This window comes from Bacillus rossius, chromosome 7 (assembly GCF_032445375.1).
Source record: "Bacillus rossius redtenbacheri isolate Brsri chromosome 7, Brsri_v3, whole genome shotgun sequence".
Classification (NCBI taxonomy): domain Eukaryota; kingdom Metazoa; phylum Arthropoda; class Insecta; order Phasmatodea; family Bacillidae; genus Bacillus; species Bacillus rossius.
The window spans coordinates 57,934,980-57,956,243 of record NC_086335.1 but is presented as its reverse complement, the minus strand read 5'-3'; the positions used below and the strand labels follow the sequence as shown (position 1 = coordinate 57,956,243).

At 35.1% G+C, this 21,264-nt stretch overlaps 1 protein-coding gene across 3 annotated transcripts in view; it reads right to left on the bottom strand.

Moving 5' to 3' along the window:
* The window catches only part of LOC134534115 (uncharacterized), a 21,590-nt gene extending 1,070 nt beyond the window's left edge, over positions 1 to 20,520 (bottom strand). Inside the window, exons 1-13 of one of the 3 annotated variants that reach the window (XM_063372183.1) lie at positions 20,232 to 20,520; positions 18,230 to 18,293; positions 16,271 to 16,503; positions 15,432 to 15,557; positions 14,133 to 14,297; positions 11,992 to 12,115; positions 10,107 to 10,246; positions 8,790 to 8,999; positions 7,992 to 8,146; positions 4,385 to 6,399; positions 3,654 to 3,758; positions 1,836 to 1,950; positions 1,073 to 1,183 (exon numbers count right to left, since the gene is read on the bottom strand). In XM_063372183.1, coding sequence (XP_063228253.1) covers positions 1,838 to 1,950; positions 3,654 to 3,758; positions 4,385 to 6,399; positions 7,992 to 8,146; positions 8,790 to 8,999; positions 10,107 to 10,246; positions 11,992 to 12,115; positions 14,133 to 14,297; positions 15,432 to 15,557; positions 16,271 to 16,503; positions 18,230 to 18,293; positions 20,232 to 20,387 — 3,606 coding nt within the window. In that variant the 5' untranslated portion in view covers positions 20,388 to 20,520 and the 3' untranslated portion in view covers positions 1,073 to 1,183; positions 1,836 to 1,837. Of the gene's footprint in view, positions 1 to 1,072; positions 1,184 to 1,835; positions 1,951 to 3,653; positions 3,765 to 4,384; positions 6,400 to 7,991; positions 8,147 to 8,789; positions 9,000 to 10,106; positions 10,247 to 11,991; positions 12,116 to 14,132; positions 14,298 to 15,431; positions 15,558 to 16,270; positions 16,504 to 18,229; positions 18,294 to 18,671; positions 18,789 to 20,231 lie in introns of those variants that run through there. The other 2 variants (XM_063372182.1, XM_063372184.1) reach the window with 2 other exon arrangements.
* Between the last annotated feature and the right edge of the window lie 744 nt (positions 20,521 to 21,264).

The window sequence follows — 21,264 nt, the reverse complement described above, 5'->3', positions numbered from 1 at the left end:
CAGCACATGGGACAAACCACAGGTTGTAAAGGCCTTTACCTTCAAAACAGCGCTACCTCCCCTGAGCACTCGTCCCAGCATGCCCGGGACCTATCTGCTCTTCCTAACAGCCTTCTCAACTTGCTCCCCCCCCCCCCCCCCCCCCCCCACCACAAACCACAATCTTTCCTTGAGCACTGCTTTAAAACCATTCATTTTCCTCTGTCCACATTCAACCCACTTTTCCCTCCTTTTTGAATCCTCCTGCAACCCTCAGTCAGCATCGCCCAAGCACTACACAGTCGTCCGCAAAGAGTCTCATACGCATATTCCTCTCCTGTCCCTACGACCCCCTCCCCCTTTTTTATTGTTTCTCACGTGGAACCTTATCGAAGGTTTTTTTAAAAACCTATAAAACAAGCACTAATCTGCCATCCAATCCCACATCTGCTCCCTTCACCAACTGTGTTTCACATGCTTCAAACTTGACATATGTGTTCAATCTAATGTATTAAATAACATATAAATATATTTTTATGACTTGTAAAACATTTAGTTTCTTCGTTCGAGATTCTTTGCTGAGATTTTAGCGAGTCTGTCAATTTTCTTTTGAAATTCAAGTATAAAGAAAATTCACATAATGGTTATATGTTATGATGAATTAGAACTTGAAACATCTCATCAACACAGGGTTAAAGATGATGGAGGCTGATGGAAATGAGAATGAATCACCTGATGGAATGACTTGTGTGTGGGGGGGGGGGGGGGGGGGGGGGGGGGGGGGGGGGGTAAATGGGAACACCTAGAGAAACACCACAGACTTCCTGTGAAAAGTACGAGTTTGACCAAATCATCTTGGTGGTGGTGCTGGATAAGTGATATGACCACAATGTTGTGGCCACAAGTGGTTACGATGGTTACGTAGCTGGCACAATGTACAGCCTTTTTAATATTCAATTATTTTTTTTATGTTTGCAAAACAATCATTGTACCACCAGTCCTCATGGCTGTTCAAAGCCAACAGAAATAATTCGAAAAATATTAATATTCTTAACTAATGGAAAATATTTCAAAAATTTGATCATCAACCCACCGAAAAGATTGCTGGCAGGTGTGTGACCGACCAGTATGTTGACTAAACTGCCAGACTTGATGGCCACCTTCAGGGTGAAGAAATACATCGGTGTTAACTCACAATCATGACCTGGAACCAAGACAACACACAGCCAACTGGTATTTTTTTCACACGTACAGTAAAAACAAACCTAGTTAGCAACAGGTGCATACACATAATTTAAATCGCTTTTGAAGTGAAAAATTCTTTAGCAGCGTTGAGCGATTTTTGGTAGGGGCAAAACTTATGAGTTCGCATCACGGACATGCTAGTGATATAATACCAAAATCACTTTCTTAAGTACATTTGAAGTAGAAATGATGACATACTACACATTTAAAAATAAAGAGTTAAGTTTTCACTTCTGTCGACAGTCCCCCATGACTGCCTTGGGGGGGGTGTTTGTCCTGTGTAGTTAAGTATTTGTACTAATCTTACTAATAGTTTCTATAATTATTTTTTTGAATATTTTTTTCCTACCAATTCAATCCTGATTATAATTACTATGTTCTGGCGTTAAATTTATGTATTTAGGTTTATTTTGAATTGTTCCAAAATTTTCATGGACATTGGCCCATCGATACTTAAGGATTAGCGGAGATTGAAATTGATTTTCCTGACATTTGGTTAAAATGAACTATGGTCCCTTTTTGTTCCAATGTACAGTAACATGAAATTCCAAGTCTACCCTGTGCCTAATTGATACTGAAGAAAAAAAATAAAGAAAACCACATTCACTCACCTTTACTGTGGCAATGCGCACAGAGACCTGCCCCCTTTTTTGACACACACTCTCTTCAGCTGCGAAAGTCTTTTGATTCTGTTGCAGTTTAGGCAGTATCCACACACCAAATCTCCTTTTAAACATTTAAGGGAAAAAAAAAAGTACATGTCAATTCCCAGAGTCACAGACAAATATGCCTGAACATTCTGGAATATTCAAACAAGCATAAAAATTGAACTTCAAGACTTATTTCAATGGAGTTTATTTTCTCTACTTAATTTTTTTTTGTTTAGGACTTCCATATACAACAATGATTAGTGTAATGTAGTCCTAGTCTTGTTAAATAAAAATCATGCAGAGGTTTTTGAGAGATAAGGTTTAAAGGCAAGAAAACAGTATCAGAAAAATAATATTTTATTAAAAACTTACAAATAATTACATGGCGCTCTATATTGAGCAGATTAGAATTGAAGGTTTATGTTACAGTTGACATAATTATTCAAGAATCATTTACAATTAAAATATCTGCTTTGAATAAATAAACCCCATTAAAATTTTTACGCTAGACTCAATAGTGCTCTGAAAAATTTCTAAAAAGAATGAATACACTAAAGTGGAAAAATTCCTCACACACACACCCTACTTTCCCATGCACTGCTTATGCAGGGAAGTTTTCCTCAATTTCATGATTTCCTTTATTTCATAGTAATATTCCTCAGTTTAAAAAGTGAAGAGGCTGAACTCGCCATAGTCTATTATGTCACGAGGTTTCTAAAAGAACACAGGTTGCCATGGTGGGTGAGCTATCACCCTTCTCCCAAAAAAAAGGACAATCTTGGTTTGATTCCCCGGCAGGGTCACATCTGGATTTTCCACAAATGAGGAACGTGGTGGTTTTCCCCGGGGGAACTCCTGCTTACCTCATCAATGCGTTCGGCCACTCCTCTGTTCACACAGTCTCTAACAACCTCGATTTCAACAAGACATCATACATTTAAGGAGTTTGTATCAGTCCAGGTCATTATTTTACATTTACTTTAAACACTGTCATGCTTGTAGACTTTTTGAATGACTCACTGTTAAAAAAATTAATAAATAGGTGTATTATGAATGGTAATGATTTTGACTGCTAAATGGAATGAAATACATTTATTGGAAGAAATTAAAACTACATCATTAAATAGCCAGCAGTATTTCTTTTGAACCTAAAAACATGCAGTTCATAATATCTAATTATAATAATTTTAATAATAATATTTTTCTTTATTGGTAATGCACAAAATTGCTAAAAAAGGACAAACCATCTAAAACAGTGATGAACAACTGACTCCAAAAGAAATGTTTCAGAAAAAACTGTTGCGTATTAGCCATCTTTGTTTGCACATATGTAGAATATGTTGTCAGCAGACAGCAGTGAAGCCATGATATTCTCACAGAAATGTTGAGAAAAATATTTAATTTCTTCCATGCATCCAAATATTGTTTCATGGCAGTTATTAGATTTGAAGTCTTATTCTAATTTTTTGTAAATACGTTCTAATTTTAAAAAAAATTATATCTTGTTTCTTCACTACATGCCATAAGTTGTACTTATTAGTTACTGTTCAGAATAAATTACTACTAAAAAAATCATATTGTCTGGCCCTCAGATTAGTTTCAAAAATTAGACCTGGTTCTCGAAAAGAGTAAAGTTGTTCATCACTGATCTAAAACAACAATACACACAATAAAGACAAGTTATTATTATAATAATTTAATTAAATTTATGCTGTTCTGTGAATTATGTTGAAGCATTATTAAGATAAACTAAAAAAAAATTATAACAAATTCACATACCTGTTCGAGACGGCTCAATATCTACAACCCAACCACAGATGACAACAGACTGAACCAAAGGTGAAATACCCTTGCAGAGAGAACATCTAGCATCAGTAAAACAGTCTGGAACTCAAAACATAAAATAAGTTAATATTTAAATTCATCTTAAAAATAAAAATTCATTAGAATTTAGTAACTATGACTGGTTACAGAGTAAATGCAAACCACGTCTAGCAAAAGCAAAGCACAGGTCTAGCAAAAGCAAAGCACAGGACAAAGGATTTAGCTTAAACGCTGCCTTTTAACTCGGATCCTTTTGTCATATACAGTGCATTCCCCTTTTCATCTCACAAAATTGGATTTTTACCAGGGCAATTTATTTTGAGGTTAATTTTTTTCTCTGAAAAATAGTATATTTTTAGAAATGCCAATTTCCCCCCCCCCCCCCTTTTCCCCCTACAAAAAAAACTTGCTACAAAATTTTTTTTAAGTGCATTTTGCAATGTGTAAATTAAAAAATAAAAGCAAATTATTTTCTGCAGTAATAAAAAGGCATACTTCTTCCACAATTTTCCAATAAAGGCCTCTTATGTCACCTTGTTGCTTCTCTCCGCCTGACCAATAGCATCAATGTGCTGAATCCACAACCAAAATTTTGTACAAATATTACAGACAACATGATGCTATTTACTGAACACAAAATGAACGGCACAAGTAAATTTAACTAAATAAAATTCAAACACACTCACCAGCTTTTTTATCCTCACGGCACTGGACACCCGTGCAAAGTCTAGATTTACTTGTATCAACCTTTCCTCCAATCTTCCGGCAATTTTCAAAGCTCTCCGAGGAATTACAACACAATCTGCTCTCGAGGTCTTGAACTGCACAGGAAGTAGTGTGCGAGGGTCGTGAGGACTCACAATGCTTAGTTCCACAATCAGCATGCCTCCGATGTTCCTGGTTACACTGTATACTCGACCCAGAAGTCAGCGAGTTCGAACCATGTGCTGTAGTTTCACGCTGCAAATGAACGGACTGATGTCGGTCTTGGGAACACGGTATTACCGAATCCTCGATCGGATTCACGTTCTTCGGCGATCCATGGACACCAGATGTTCTGAAATTCCTAGCCTGATCTATGGCTTTGCTTGGTTGCAAAGGTGATTTTCCCGCTGACGGTTCTCTCTGGTGTGAACTAGCTTCACTTAAAATATTACCCATTTGAGGGGGCGTACTGGTAGGTACTTTCTTTGGAGATTTATGTGAAGAATGCCCAACAATTTTTTCTTGTACAGTCATTTCACAATGCTCAGTTTTATCATGAACTTGGGACTTACTAGTGCCAGCAATATTTACATGCTCATCAATGTTTCCCTCAGATACATGGCACTGATTTTCCGGATTAATGATGTTTGACTGAACTTCTTGTAACACATCAGGTTCTCTGCAGTCGCTCACTACAGCTTGAACGGAGTTACTTTTCTGACACAAGGGAGTTGAACCGACATCCACAGCACCAGCAAGATTGGTTTTGACTCCCGTATTAAAAAGGTTGGCGCAGTAATGAGGGTGGCTGTCGTATGTAGCATACAGATGCTGAGAACCTGGTATGCTTTGTGGGCAGTTATCCATTTCAGGTTGTTGTAACCCTACAGCTGAAGTACCAGCAAGGCAAACACACTTTGCACCAATAGGATGCTGTATTTCAGTACAATGATTAATCAACTTTGAGTTAGACTTTCCCTGGCTTCCTTTCCCTTGAGAAATATCATCTCGCTCTTCCCTTTCTTCAACATTGTTTTCCTGTAAGTCTTCAGGCTGTACAACATTATTCACTCTGTCACAAGACTGTGTAATCTGAGTACTTGTAACATGTACGCCTCTTGTTAACTTAGAGATGAACTGAGAGTAAGGTCCTGCTGAAGATGTAAAACCAGAACTGGGAAGGATATCATTGTGTGATGGTGGTGACAGATTTGTGCCAATTCCCTCTGGCGACCGAATATCACGTTGTTTATCATTTCCACCTTCAGGTACAGACATCTCACTACAATCTTCAAATATTTTTCCGAGTTCCTTTTCCAGTGCGTCATTAATCAAACCACAATGTTCAGTTCCAATGTTTTTTGTAGGTGAAGTGATATTCTTACGAGATGTATGACTGCAGCCTACTTCATCAGGCTGGTTGTCACAATCCAATGCTTCCTGAACTGACATAGACTTGCTTACTGGTTTTTGTTGTACAGCATTTTTACTTGGGCTTGTCATTCGGTTTTTTCTCAAAGAATTTTCAATAATTTTTCTTTTTAAGGACTGTAATGCTTTATCACCGTTACCAATGGAGAAAGTAAGAACTGGAGCTGTTTTAACAATGTGAGAATCTTTTGGTATCACTGGATTTGATACATCTAACAAATCATCATTCGTTGTACATGAAGAAATAGTGGGTGGTGATTCTGTGTTTAAATTCTCCACATTTTTTCTCATGCTTGAGAATCTAACAGATGTTTCAGAATTTCCTCTTTTATCATCATCAGTTAGGGACTTTGACTTTTTGTTAGGACATTCAACTTGATCTTCCAACACATTTTCAACGTTTCTTTTTTCCCCTGGTGAAATTACTCGATCCAGGACTGGACTGGCACCGGACGAATGCAACTGGTTAAGAGAATCGGTAATGTCTTGCAACGAAATTACGTTCCTGTTTGTCTCAAGTCTTTCTAATTTTTCTTCCACCATTACTTTTGGAGAAGACAATTTCCTGAAAATAAAATAAGAAATTTTAACTAAAACCTTTTAGAATTTACCATGTATTTAATCTAATCTATATATAAAAATAAATATTTTATAGGCTGAAGCAACCATTTCAATAAACAATGCTGCTCAAAATGTCTGCTTTTCTTGAATGAAACAGGGGTGTACATACTGTACTTATAGCCAGCTCTGGCAGGATGTGATGCAAGCAGAAATGAAAATGTGCATTCCAGTATTACCACTTTGGTATTAGGGAATTTCATCTTCACATTGAATCCCTAATATCTAATTATAATAGAACTCTTGGTCTCATCATGTATATTACATACAATGCTTCGATTCCACTCTTTCTCTCTATATAGCTTTAGTTATATCCGAAGTTGGCTATGGTTTGATAATTTTGAGCCACATAAATAATTCTGATATTGGAAGACTTAATAAAGTACAAATTTTCAGCAAGAAGAGATATATTAGATGCAATATTTATTTATAATGGTTATAAATATAACCTTAATTGTGCTTGTACAGGGTCAGCCTAAATGATTCATCGGGTTTCAAAGCACTGTTTATCGACAGTATACAAAGTACAAACATTGGTGGTACATGAAAAGATACATAAAGTCACCAAGTTTCTGGTACAGTCTACAAATGTTCAATGTGTGTGCCACGTCAAAGTGTACTGAGTGATACATGAAAAGAAAAACTCACCAAGTTTAAAAGCCCATGCTAGATGGCAGGCCTGTGACGGTATGCTACAAGATGGCGGCAATGCAGGAAAAGAGTTTTTGTGTTAGAATATGTGAAGGGTTCAGTGTGCACTTGTACATAAATATGGAAAAGCTGCATCTAGTCACAAGAGCATTTTGCATTGGTTTCGCCAGTTTCGTGATACTGGTTGTCTGGGTGAAGGAAAAGCTATGGGACGACCGTGTGTGTCAGAGGAAACAGTGGAGCACGTAAGACTGAGCATTGTGCAGAGCCCAAAAAAATTGCATGTTCATGCAAGTCATGAACAGGGTATTCCGCAGAAAACAGTGTGGAATGTTGTGACGACATTTGAATTTTAAACCCTACCGTTTGCAACTGTTAAAACACCTCACTCCACTCCAGATGATTATGCCCGCCGACTGGAGTTTTGTACCAGAATGCAGCAAGCTATGGAAGATGATGACTTTGTGGGGACATTGATATTCAGGGTCAAGGAAATTTTCCATCTTTCAAGAAAGGTGAATATTCACAATATGAGAGTTTGGAGTACTGAATTGCCGCATGTATGTGGAGCTGGAAAGATTTGCCACACGTGGTTGTCTTCTATGCCATATCCAAGACAAAGGTGTATGATATGACCCCTTTTTCTTCATCAAGAAGATGGTGACAGGTTCAGTGAACCTGGCTATGTTTCTGAACAGTTTTTCTGAAGTTGCAGAAATTATTTTGAAGTTGTTTTATCATGTGCGGATCAGTTTTAGTGGGGTATAAAATTAAATGTAATAACATATATGTACAATACACATAAAACTTTTTTTCTTTCACTCAACACCGTTCACCATACATTCAGCTACAAATTTTCATTTATGTCTCAAAAAAAAAGTGACAAACCTTTCTATCCTTTTCGCAATGGAGTGTTGACGTTCAAACGTTTGGAGCGAACCTGAGCTCGCATTTATTGTCAGAGTCAGTAGGAGCCTATCATCTGTGCTCTTCGAGGAAACACTTTTCACTTGTAAGCCAGCCACACACACATAATCTCCAGCCTGAAATATTTCATGTCTAGTTAGTTGATGAACTGTTAATAAAAATAAACCCTCAAGCACAACATAAAGAGAAAATTATACATTTCACAGTACGTATACGGTTAGATCTCATTGTAAAGTACCTCACTTAAAAGAAATTCTCACATTTTTGTATTTATATTCAAATCCTTCAAGATGTTTCACATTAAACCACATTTAAGTATAAACTAAATTTAATTATTATGCATCACTATTTCACTATACAGCAAACTGTTTCAAAAAATAGCACAGTAACATATGTAATTTAGCAGTTTTATGTATGCCTTTTCATATATTGAGCAGTGTAAAATTAGAAATTTAATTAAAATGCTAATTTAAAAATAGTAAGTTATAAATGAGACATACTACTAATTAATGGCTACATAGTTTCACTGCACCAAGTTTTTTAAACATACACCACATTAAATTACAGCTTATCAAAAGCACACGTCTGTTGAACCATTTGCAAACAAATGCATAAGTCATTGCTTATGTCATCAGCTTATTCTGACAACAAAAATCAGCCTATATCATCATTACTTTTATGGTCCGTATCATATTGATGCATAATATGTGGAATTACAAATTCACACACTAAAAATCTGCACACATTGTGAAAACGTACCTTAAGCAGCTTGAAATCATCAGTTAAATCAGTGACAACCACATCCATCTCCAGTTGATCGCGCTCAAAACATGATCCTTCACTAAGAATGTCAGCCGCCGGCTTACTTTCTGCATTGTGAATCTTCTTCACGTGTGTTGGACAAACTGTTCCGTCGCATACAGTGACGACTAGGCATTCTCCATCCCTAGACTTCCGCACAGCTACAATCTGGAAATGTTCGTGACGCGTCACATTCATCATGATTGTTATTTATTTATTCAAAAGGATGTTTAATGCAAGCCAGTTGGAACTTCAGTCAAAATTAAATTTTTTTTTTTCTTTAGACAAGGCCAAGTGGCCTTACATCTTGCATGACGGAGTAAATCAATTTTCCAGTTTTCATTACTGAATGCATGACTTTGTCTTATAGGCCATGTCTTAGTTAATATGTTGGAAACAATGGTATAGAACAAAAGCTAGAAAAAATTGTAATTTACTAAGGAAAAAAAATGTTAAAAGAAAGGCTCTTGAACCTAGTGCAGGAGTACAAAGGGAGTATCTCTACATCTGAGACACTGAAATTTTTAAGTCACCACTTAATATTTGTAACTACATATAGACTAAAGGACTGCGAAGCTGCCAGTAGAATTAGGACTTAAGAGGACTAGGCCTCGCCATCTTGCAATTTCAAATACTTGGATCCTCCTTCACTAAATTCTACCTCGATAAGAAATAACTTGGCTTTGGCTAATTGTGCACTAGCGTGATTTATCATGACAGTTGTAGTCACCCGCCTGAAATAATAAGTTATTTACTCAAAGAGCTCATAGTTAGTAAATATGAGGTTGCGACAAGGCATCGAAGGTCTGGGAGATATGATTAATGCCTTGAAATGCCAAATATAGGGATAAATAGTTAAAAATTAGAATTATAGGAAAGTAGATGGAAAAACACAAGACCACAGGGCCCAATCTTCGTTAAAGTCTCGTCAACATGAAGGGAGACGACATGAGAATGCAGCGTTGATGTAACGAAAGGGTGAGAGGAATTGGAGCACCTCCTAAAAACTCAACGGCTCTCAAGACACATCCCATATTTACCAGTTGCCGAAAATCCAGGTAGAGGCCCACCAGGAATCGAACCTGCGTCACCCCGGTAGGGGTCAGATAATCTGTCCACTCAACCAAGTTTAACGCCTAGTTACTGGGGTAATATCTGCGACAAGCTTGTGTGTTAAGTCATTCTGATTGTGCACATCATTCACGCCATATGTATCTTTACAAGTAAAAAAAAAAAAAAACCCCGCAAAGTAAATGGTTTAAATTTGATGTTTACCTTGCAATAGACTTTAATGAGCCCAGGCCCTTTGATATCTTCCAGCATGTGCTGCACTGGGTGATTGCTGGGCGGATGACTATGCCACGGCTGGGCCTCCATCCACGCATACAGTTCCTGTACTCTAGCTTTGTCTTTCGCTGAAACAATCCAGCATTGTTGGCATTTGCTACTGTGCACTGAAGCATCCAACACACTACGATAAGCTGTGATTAAAGACCGACCTACAAAGGGACAGAAATTGCACTAATTTGTAAACCTGTTAACAGAAGTTCCTGTTCTGTAACGAAATTGTGACCGGCCTCTTTAGTCCCCTGTAAAATTAAACTAATAGGTGAATTATATAATTTAAAAAAAAAAAAAATCCTATTGTGGACAATTTTCCCGACTGTACTGTAAATCCCTATTCTGTGGTCAAGTCCCAGTCAGATCTGCAGATTTGCTGGACTTCAGTTCTTTGATGTTAACTTTTTATGGTTCAACATGAGTGGCAGAAAGCAGGATGTTGTAGGGTATTTCATTTGAACATACTCAGAACCAAAACAAATATAATAAAAAAGCTAGTTTAAACAAAATAAACCTGGTTTAAACCAGAAAACCTGGCATTAAAAAAAATATAGTTGATTGGTTAAAAAAAGTAAATAAAAAAACTGGTATTTTCTTCTGTAAATTACGGGAAATGCTTCAGTAAAAAGCGGGAAAGTAATGCATTAATACTCTAGGGAAAATGATGCTGCAAGTAAAATTTTTTTTATTAATCATGAGTTTATTTACAGGATTTCTACTTTAAGTTTCCAGAATTTTTTTTTAGCATTGAGTCCAGGTTTTAAGTAAGAAACCGATGGCAGCACTGTGTTAGTTAATACACCATAATAACATAAAGCATCCAAATTCACTTAAAATCATGTAATTAATCAGCATTTTTAATCAAAACTTAACTAAAATCGCAAACAAAATTTGATATTTTAATATATTAAATTCAACGAATGTAATTTATTTAGCATGAAGTTTGTACCAAAATGTATGTATTAAATACATAAATAGATTGGAAAAAATAAAATTTACTTTTTTTTTATCATGGAATGTTATTTTATTACTAACTCAGTTTTACACAACAACATTGGTATATTTTTCAAACAAAAACATGCTGATTTATTTTTAATGTTTCATAATATTCACAATCAAACAGAATTAATCATTCAGAACAGAAACCTCAAACAGAAATCTCCTTTTTTAAAAACAGCCTGAGGACGGGAACAGATCTCTGCTTCCGAAACATCGCAACTTCTGCCTCTTAAGATGCCTACTTTGTTCGTCTGTGTCATCTCCATTCTGTTTTCAGGATATTTAATTTCATCGTTGCGTTCACATGTGCACCGTTGAATTGTCGTTATACTGTCCATATTATCTGTTTTGAATCATTACTGGGTTCTTCGGTTTGTCGCTATGATGTCCAAAGTTGTTGTTCTTTGTATTCTCTGTTCTTGTCACAACTGTACCATCGTAATCAGCCCACTTGTCAATCTGGGCTGCAATAATTTTTTCACTATTTCCATTCACTGAATTTTCTGGGCTATGTTGTTAATATTTGGACATGTTTTCTGTATGTTTGCAAATTCATATTTTTTGTCAGTTATTGAGGTTCCTTACGACATAAAGCAAAGGCACATGTAAAAAAAATAATCTTAAATCATTTATAGTAAGAGTCCACCAAACTACTAATTTTCAACATAAAAACCTAAAAAATACTCAACGAGACTTGCAAAAATGTTCAAATATTCTTGAACTAAACACGAGCAACTCAAACTATATTTATATTATCACAGACTTTAAAACTGTTACTGAAGTGATTACAATACATCTTGTGAATTCAAGGCAAACTCACCTGTCCATTCAAACGACTTGGCAGCTGAGCACCAACTGCCAGCATTTTCAACGTCAGAACCGACAGTTACAATGTCTGCAGATTTGAATACGCGACCATCTAAACTCCCATTGAAGGCTTCCACCTTAAAAATCAAACAATGGCTGGTAATTAAAGTGCATCTCATAAATTTTCAATTAACTTATGAAAATGTATTATAAAATTAATCACTGATTAAATACAAAAGATGACTTTAAAAAAGTAATAATTCAAATACTGGGATGAGTGCCATTAATGAAATTTAAAAAATTTTGATACCTAAAATTTCTAAAAATCTAACAGTTTTGTGATTTTTTTGTAGTCAAGCAAGCATTTAACTTTCATAGCTATAGATTTGTTTATAATGTTATGCCAAAACCCAAATTTTTTATAATCACACATTCAAACCAGCGATAGGTAATATAAATTTTTGATAGCATAATCACTCTGATCTCTACACTGCAATATAGTTACAAGGACTGTAATTTTTTAATACTTGATGCTGCTTTGAATGACAACTGACATTTGATTGAGCTTCAAATCATTAAATTAATGTACAGATGATTCATTGGTCATGAAACAGGCGTGTTTTCAACTACATATTAATTTGTGATTAAAATATGGATTGGTATTTAAGACATTAAAGGAACACGCTAGTATCAAAATAATAATCCAGTTTGGTAACTAACATTTGGTACATTTCCCTGTGTCATCCAGGTTTTGAAGACACCTTCTAAATTCCCTGGGTTTTCTCTGCTTTCCAAAATTTTGCTGTCTGCAGAAACCTTGCATATAAATACCTCCATTAAAATAGGTAGTAAATCATAAAGAATTTATTTTACAGGAATTCGCAAGACCACTGTGAAACATTTTATAAAAACGTCCCATCATCAGATGTTCAATGTGTAGCTTGTTAAATCATCTACAGACATTTTATTTTGCTTTTGAACCTTTTCAGCTACGTATAAACAAAAGATTTACTGCCAAACTACTTAACCTTAAACAGCAGTGATATGAGTACAAAGAATGTATGTATGTATGTATGTATGTATGTATGTATGTATGTATGTATGTATGTGTATATATATATATATACATATGTGTATATAGACACACACACACACATATATGTTGCTATTAACCAAAGATTACATGAACAGAAGGGTGAAAAAACCAGAGATGCTGTGAAACTGGACTAACAGTAAGAATGAACTAACGTTTCGTCGAAATCGGGGTCATTAGTGATGGGATTAGGACGGAGCATTGACGGAATGAATAGACGGGGAAATGGGCATACCCTCAGAAATTTCACCGGTTCACTGCAGAGGTCCACCGCATTTATCACTTAGGAAAACTACGGAATTGACCCCCCCAGATTGAATTGACAGAAGTGCGATTCAACCACGTGACCATTGTATCCGCAAACAATAAGAGTCGACTAACAAAAACAGCTTCATCCTTAAGTTGAGTTCAGTTCACTGCTTACATTCAAAATGTGTTGTTATTGACAACAATGGATACTTCCTCTGTTTCTTATCTAATAAAAATGGCTAAGAATTAATTTTGTGCTACAACACCCAGAATATACCTCTATAATGGAAATATTTTTTTTTAGTTTCATTAAATAACTTAAAAATTAGAATGCAAACCCTTAAAAAAAAAGATAAAGATATGAAATTACAATATTAAATTCATCAGCATTTTAAAAAGGTTTGGACACAAACAAGGACACAAATCTGTAGGATTCGCAAGGGGGGCCCACGGAAATTGACCCGGGGAGGAAGGGGGGGGAGCATTACCCAAGAGTTTTGCACATGGTATTAACTGATATGACATCTCTGGATACGGTGCTTGCATGTTGTATACTGCATATATTTTGACCTACATGCATGCAGTAAGCAGAAAATTTTAAAATATTCACAAAGTTTTCCACAAGAAATAGTTTTGGCATCAAACTCGTTTCAGAGTCACGCTTTTGCAAGTGCAGGCAGGTCCCTGCAGTGACGGGCTTTCTTAATTCCAAGGAGGGGGGAGGGGGATCCCCCTGGATCTATACCCATAGACACAAATACAAATCAGTAAACTTAAACCAACAAATAAATTCAATATCCCATCACTTTTACCTTCACACGATGTGCCCTGAGGACTTGATGTTTTTCTATTTTCGGGGCGACTTCACCATGACTGTAGTATATGTAGAGATCAAAAGGCTTTGTTACTGAATGAGCAGTGTCATCAATTAAACCAACTCTGATCATAAGTCTACCATTAGAAGTTCGAGCTGGTTCCTAAGAATATAAATCAAAATAGTATTAAAACATTTCCAACCCCACATAAACCACAAGTAAAATACTAAGTACACACAAACGGAACACCAAGCTAATATTATTTTTCTTATTTCGAACTGCAACTGTTTGCAATGTAACCTGTTTTTTTTTTATACACATTCTTGAATAGTTCGTGTACTACTTTTTTTCCATACAATAAATATTTTTTGCTTCCACGAGCATATATATGTAATCTAGCAGGGGGAAAACCAAGAGCGAAATCTAAAACACTACTAGTTAACTGACATATACACGTTGTTCTGAAACACACCCGTAATATTTCAGGAAATTGGGGACAAGTTCATCTAAAACAATTTCAACTTATCTCAATGATCAAGGGTGATATTCACCCTTGAAAATCAGTTTTACACATGGTTAATCTGCAAACATAATACAAAATTAAAGTGTTAATGTATAGAGTTTTCCCCCTACTTATAATTCATAACAGTGACCTTCCCCTTCATCAAAATAATACGAGTCACCCTCTAATTGCATACAAAATTTGTGTCATACAATTTAATGGTTATTTATCACAGTTTTATCGAGTAGTAATACCTAAAGAATAAAAATGCCTCTCAAGTGTCTGCTGTTATGATTTGTCCATTGTGGAATGCCTACAATGAAGCTGTCAGGAATACCAACCTCAAGCCATGCTTATCTTAATACATTTTCATACATAATGTACAAAGTATTTAAAAGAGTAATTGACAGAAGTATTAGACTAATCACTCTAAAGGCTCTCATACCTTCTAGGAACAGCTCAGAATAATTAAAATACAAGGAATTACGCAATGGGACCTACAAAATATCTGTGGGCTACGAACTACTTGGGCACCATCTCTGCCTACATAAATATCTGAGTCATGCTAGTTTTGAAACCACAATCATTGCCACATGATTAGCGACTACGGCTACCCCTACCAAAAATGCCCCCCCCCCCCCCCTTCCCAAAAAAAAAATTCCTAGGTATGACATTCAAAAATGTTGCATATAACTTTCAAAAAAGAAAAAAGTTAACACCATAAAAATTTTTTAGCCAAATGCTAATTATTAACAGATTCACTCTTAAGAATGTATACACATACTCTTACAAACCTTCAGCTGCACAACAATCCCAAAAATGTGAGCACACACCGTCGGAGCAGTGATTTCAGAAAGTTTTTGATAAATGTATTTCGGCATGGTTCTGACCTCAGACTTCCCAGGGGATTGACAGACTGCCTGTAAAAAATACATATACATTGTGCACAAGAGAGAATTTTAACAAAAATAATAAATAGCAAAACAAAATGTGAGGTTCAAATTAAATTAAATTATGTAAACTATACACACAACAAATTCTCATAACCAATTAAAAATATTCTTAAATGACACCATTTAACAATTTTTTTAAAAATATTAAACTTAATAGTTTTCGTATTCTAGTTTCATATTTTTCTTTCCTTCGTAAATTTAAGAAAAGCTCGCTAACTTTAAGGATACAAAAAAAACATAGTAAAACCATATTTCCCAACACATTTCAATACTTACATCAATACTTACATCAAACAGTGGTTATATTTTTTGGATGTTGAAACTCTATAATTCAATAGCTTATTGGCCAAGTCTTGCACTCCAAGACAATTTTACTTCTTACTAGATCATTAAGTATTGATTTATCATATGATGGAAAATCAAAAATCTGGGCTAAGAACTTTTAATAACCACGTAGATACTTAATTTAAAAAAAAACCCACACTGATCTTAAATATTAATTAACAACATCCTTACTCACTGTTAAACAGAAATGTAAATATTTCACTGAAATAATTTAAATAACGTTTAAATACATAATGTAATATCTTGGAAATGTTTGTACTGGTGTTACATAGCAGCATGCTTAATTTCTTTGAAGTCAAGAATGAATATACATACACACACACATACATACATACCACAGAATCACTTCTCATGAAAAATACTTTGGTCCGAAGGTGAGGTTCATCTGGAATTCGTGCCTGTAGTTTGTGGTATTCTGGTGGGATGAAATAGCAAGGGCTCTCCTCTATAACTGCTCCTTGAATGGCAATAAAGTCTCCCTTTTTCAGTTTTAAATTCAGAAGTTCACCAACAGCTCGTTTGAATGCAAACAACCCAAACAACTTGCCAGGCTCATCATTGCATGTGGCTGAAACAGAAGCAAATAATAATTAATAAATATAAAAAATTAATAATTAAAAATAAACAAATTAAGACATAAAGTAAAAAGTGAAATACTACATAAATAAATATTACATATAAAGTGTGGTGTCATTACAATCTTTCACGCAAATTCCACTTAACTGATAGCACCGAAACGTTTCTTGTACATACTTTTAATACCAGGAAAAACACAGGACTTTAGCCGTTTCAAAATTGTTCACCAGTTCAAGACGAAGGACGTTTTAATGGCCTGCCGTACTAACCGAATTCTGTTTCTTGGTGATATTTAGTGTAATCAAATAATTGTGTTCAGAACAAGAGGGTATACTAAACTGAAAAAAAAATTCTGTCCAAATCTAAGAGCTGTGCTAAATAACCAGCCCATAATATTAATTAACACAATATGGAGCCGAGCACATTTAGAATGTTTCCCGATGAAACGGACAAGTAGCATGTTGATGACAGGTAGGTACTTAAGCTAACTTATTAATACATAAATAAATATAGTATGTAATACAAAAACTGATAAATTAGTTGAATAAAAATGTATATATGTATATACATACAATAAAAAAAATATTAAAATTAGAATTGCTCTTCCAAACAAAATTTATCATACCCACAGAATTTGGACAAAACAAGCATTTTAAATTTTATTCCACTAAGCTAAATTATTTTGCTGTGATTTAGATATCAGAATTGAGAAGTTGACAACAAAATATTAACTTTCACAGTTATATATTTCATTGTCAAACATACCAGGAATAATTTTTTTTGTAATGAAAGAGTAGTTAGGCCTAATAAAAATTGTTAGATGCTATTACCTAATCTCTTTTCTAAAACCGGCCTAGTTACATGAGAACCTCAAAGTAATGTACGTATTCAGTCGTCTGCTATAACAACAAAGCTACTCATCTTTGAAAATTCATCTCTCTCTTGGAGTCTGGGTGGATGATAACTGTAATTGCATGGAGAGGGTTTCTGGTTCGATCCTAATCCAGGCATGACTCAAATTCACGAGCACCAAGTGCACAAAAAATTCTTAAAGAGATGCAGTCTCCTTAAGGGGTCTGCTTAGCTTGGGGTGTATTTGAGTTAGTGAGGCTGGAGCTCACCTCTAAGCGCAAGGCTGTGGACTGGGGCACAGTCTTTACGTGGTCCATAGGGCAACTATGAGACTGGAGAGGTGACCATAACAATTCATGGTGTGGAAATGAAGATAGAGATGTAATGCACAAACCTCTTGTGCTTTCAAGAATCTGTACCAGGATCTTGATAAATAAAATGAGTTTTAGCCGTTATCACTTTCCAAAAAATACAGTTTAAAAAAGAAATCAACATATGGGAGTACCATTCCAACCTCAAAAGATTCTTACACGCTTTTTCATAAACAGACACCACTCGGATATCCTTTACATTGCATGAGTTCTTCTGAGGTTCTTCAAACCGTATGTGTGCCCGGGAATGTGGGGCCCTTAAAGGCTAACTATGTTTATAACTATGAAACTTAAAACCTACATACAACTCTTTTTTTCTTAATGTCAGAGCTTTTCTTTACAGTGCTATACATTTATTCATTTAACTAATGAATAATTCTTAAGCTACAAAAAAGTTCATTAAGAAAACTATGCACACACACGGATCTTATTGCATAACCATAGCTTTAATAACGATAACACACATTAATTAAAATGTAATTTTATTCATCATACCTTCCTGAATGTCAATTTTCAGAACATCTGAAGACTCCTTTTCAAGCACAGACACAACTTCACCCTAGAAAAAAAAAATGAAAATAAAGTTTTAGTTTTTAATTATTTTATTTGTTTGGTCTAACGTCTTGTCGACTGACAGACAGACAGACAGACAGACAGACAAGACACATGGATACACTGAACAAGACAGCTCAAGCAAACTGAAGAAGGAACCAGACACTGCCTATGGCAAATAACCATCCCAACATTTGCAAGGAGTGGTTTTGGGACATCATGGAAAACAGATTCCAGAATGCCCTGACCGAGATCAAACCCAGATCCTTTGGGATGCAAACCCAGAGCCTTACCACTGCAACACCTTGCTTTGTCTAGTCCAACACTAATTAAAAATTACAGGCCTAAATAAGAATATTAATACCTAATGTAGATTTACACTCACTTCTTGGCTCGTTGCCATCAAGAAAAGAAATATTAGATGCAATATTGGCTATGGAAATAGCCTAAACTGTAATTATCTTCTTGATAACACTGGAATTAGAGTACATCCATTCAACATTAACTAACCAAGAATAATATTTCATACAGAATCATCACACATTTTAACAAGAATTAAAGTTATTTTTCTTTAACAGTTAAAATATATGTTTTTTTTTTCCTATCCCTAACTTAAATTAAAAGTAATTACAATGTCAAATAAATTTGTTATGCCGTATAAATAAACAATGAACTTGTTTATTCTGAAATCATTGAAGAGGTTATGGGTGGTTTGTAGATTCAAAATCTACTTGTTCTCGTGGTCAGAAGATGGTGGCTATTGTGCTAATGTCGTTGACTATAACATTTTTTTTGGAACTAATATAATTTATCATCGCCCAATTAATTTATGCAAGTGTTCATGAAACATGTATGTACACTCCAGGTCGAATATTTGAGCTAACTGAGGCCGTCTGTGATGTGACAATGCGATGAGACTGTCTCACACAGAAGGCTCAAGAATTATACATTAATGTGAGTTAGTGGTCACACTGACTGTCACAGAATCATACGAGACACTTGTTGAAGATTTTGAAGAGGACGTTAATACTAACAGAATCTTCAATAATCAAAAAAGCTGTATAAGGCAGTAAGCAAAGACTGCATCCTAAACAAAAATTTGATAATGATTGCACTGTTTTTAACTACCTACCGCCATTCTAGGGCCAGAAAAGTAGTTAAGTGTGCCTTCTGCATAATTTCTCAGAAATGCAGTATTGAACTGCTACCAGACAGCAGAATTATATATTAAAACAATTTGTTTACTGCATAATATTTGCATAAACAAAACAAGAGCAAGGAACAATAATCAAGTTATGCTGTGACACAAGAAGAAAATATTCATATGCAGCGCAGAAGAGTAACACAGTTTCAGCAAGCAAACAGGAATGACTGCTAAAAACTTAAACAGTTTTTAATATGAACAAGTAATCAAGAAACAAATTTTACATCATTCGCATTGTTAGAAACTTTCATCTAAGTAAAACATTTACCGCAAATATAAGTGTTGGGATCTAAAGTGCTGCCGAAGAACAGTGTACAGTGATTTTTGCAGCTCACTACTACATAAGAACATTAAATACTAACTTGTGGATGAACAGTGCACAAGGATTTGCTGTTGTTGCAGCTCAACTTGAGCGCATGTGTCATAAGCATTTTTTTTGGCATAAACTGCACTTATCAACTTTTCTGCAGCTTTGTTTGAGTCAAAGCATTGTTTGACTCCCAAGTGTATCGTCGCATCAAGTATGACCAAGTCCTTCGTTACAAATTACCAAACTAAAATGTAGTAGCTACCTCAGCCTAAACAACAGTCCTTAGTATTTAATAGTATTTTTAATGAAGCTAACCTAACAAACCGTTAACTCAACATTAACCATGTAAAAATCTAGTAAGAATTAAATAACGCTCTTTTGCTAGATAAGAAACATAAAACAATTAAGTTAATATAAATTTTAGTACTCACCACAATAATAGAACTTTTTGATTTACTAGTGTCTAAATATGCTTCTTTCAGAGAACAACATGATCCTAACTTTTTCACGCACTGAATAAAATAGTCATATGTAAAATGATTGTACTTTATTTCTTCAATGTCAATAACAGTATCACACCCTACCATTTTTGTAAACAAAGTTTTCCAAAGATATAAGCAAATGTTAAGATATTCGACGTCGCCTAAATGAGATTTTTTACAAAATGAAAAACACTATCCAGAGCACGGCCTTAGACCGTGATCCAGAGTAAGTTGGAAACCTAAGATTTACACCAGCCCATACTGAAACCATAAAAGTTTAGAACCCATCCAAATTAGCAATTCTCTCGACCAACTTCGGCAGAACACACTAAATGATAAAAACGAAAGGAAAATATGACATAAACGTCTATAATGTTTTTTTTTTAGTAAGGGAAGAAATAACAAAATTTTCAAACTACACTAAAAAAAAACTTAAAATAGTGTGAACAGTTGATTTAGTTTAGCTACAATAATAATACTGTCTAATTGTGTATGTGGTCGGTTTAATTAGATAAGCCATATTATAATGAATACTTCTCATGAAATAATAAAGGTAATTGGTTGTGTTAAGTAAACCTCATCTTAAATTGGTAATTCCTAACCAACCAATGAAATCATTATTCGGTTTTTGATGTGTGAAAATCTTAGCTCTCGGTATACAGTAGTATTTAGTAGGTATAATTTCATGGAAATGGAAAGAAAATGTGAGGCAACAGTGCTGCGTCTGTGCTGTCTCAGAAACCTCGAAAAGATAGCTGACACATGTGTAAAACAGTTAAACTTTATATCGTCACCACAGCATGGGGTCAATAACTTACGAAAACCATTTTTCCACTGTAAAATTTTATACTCTGCTCGCACAGGCCGTTTGCATCATCAGCACCTCACTTGGATGTGTGCAAGGCAGGTGCATAAAGAATACATGTAAGTGCATTGCATCGACCATGCCACTGGCATATCGATTGTCACCCGATCGACAATT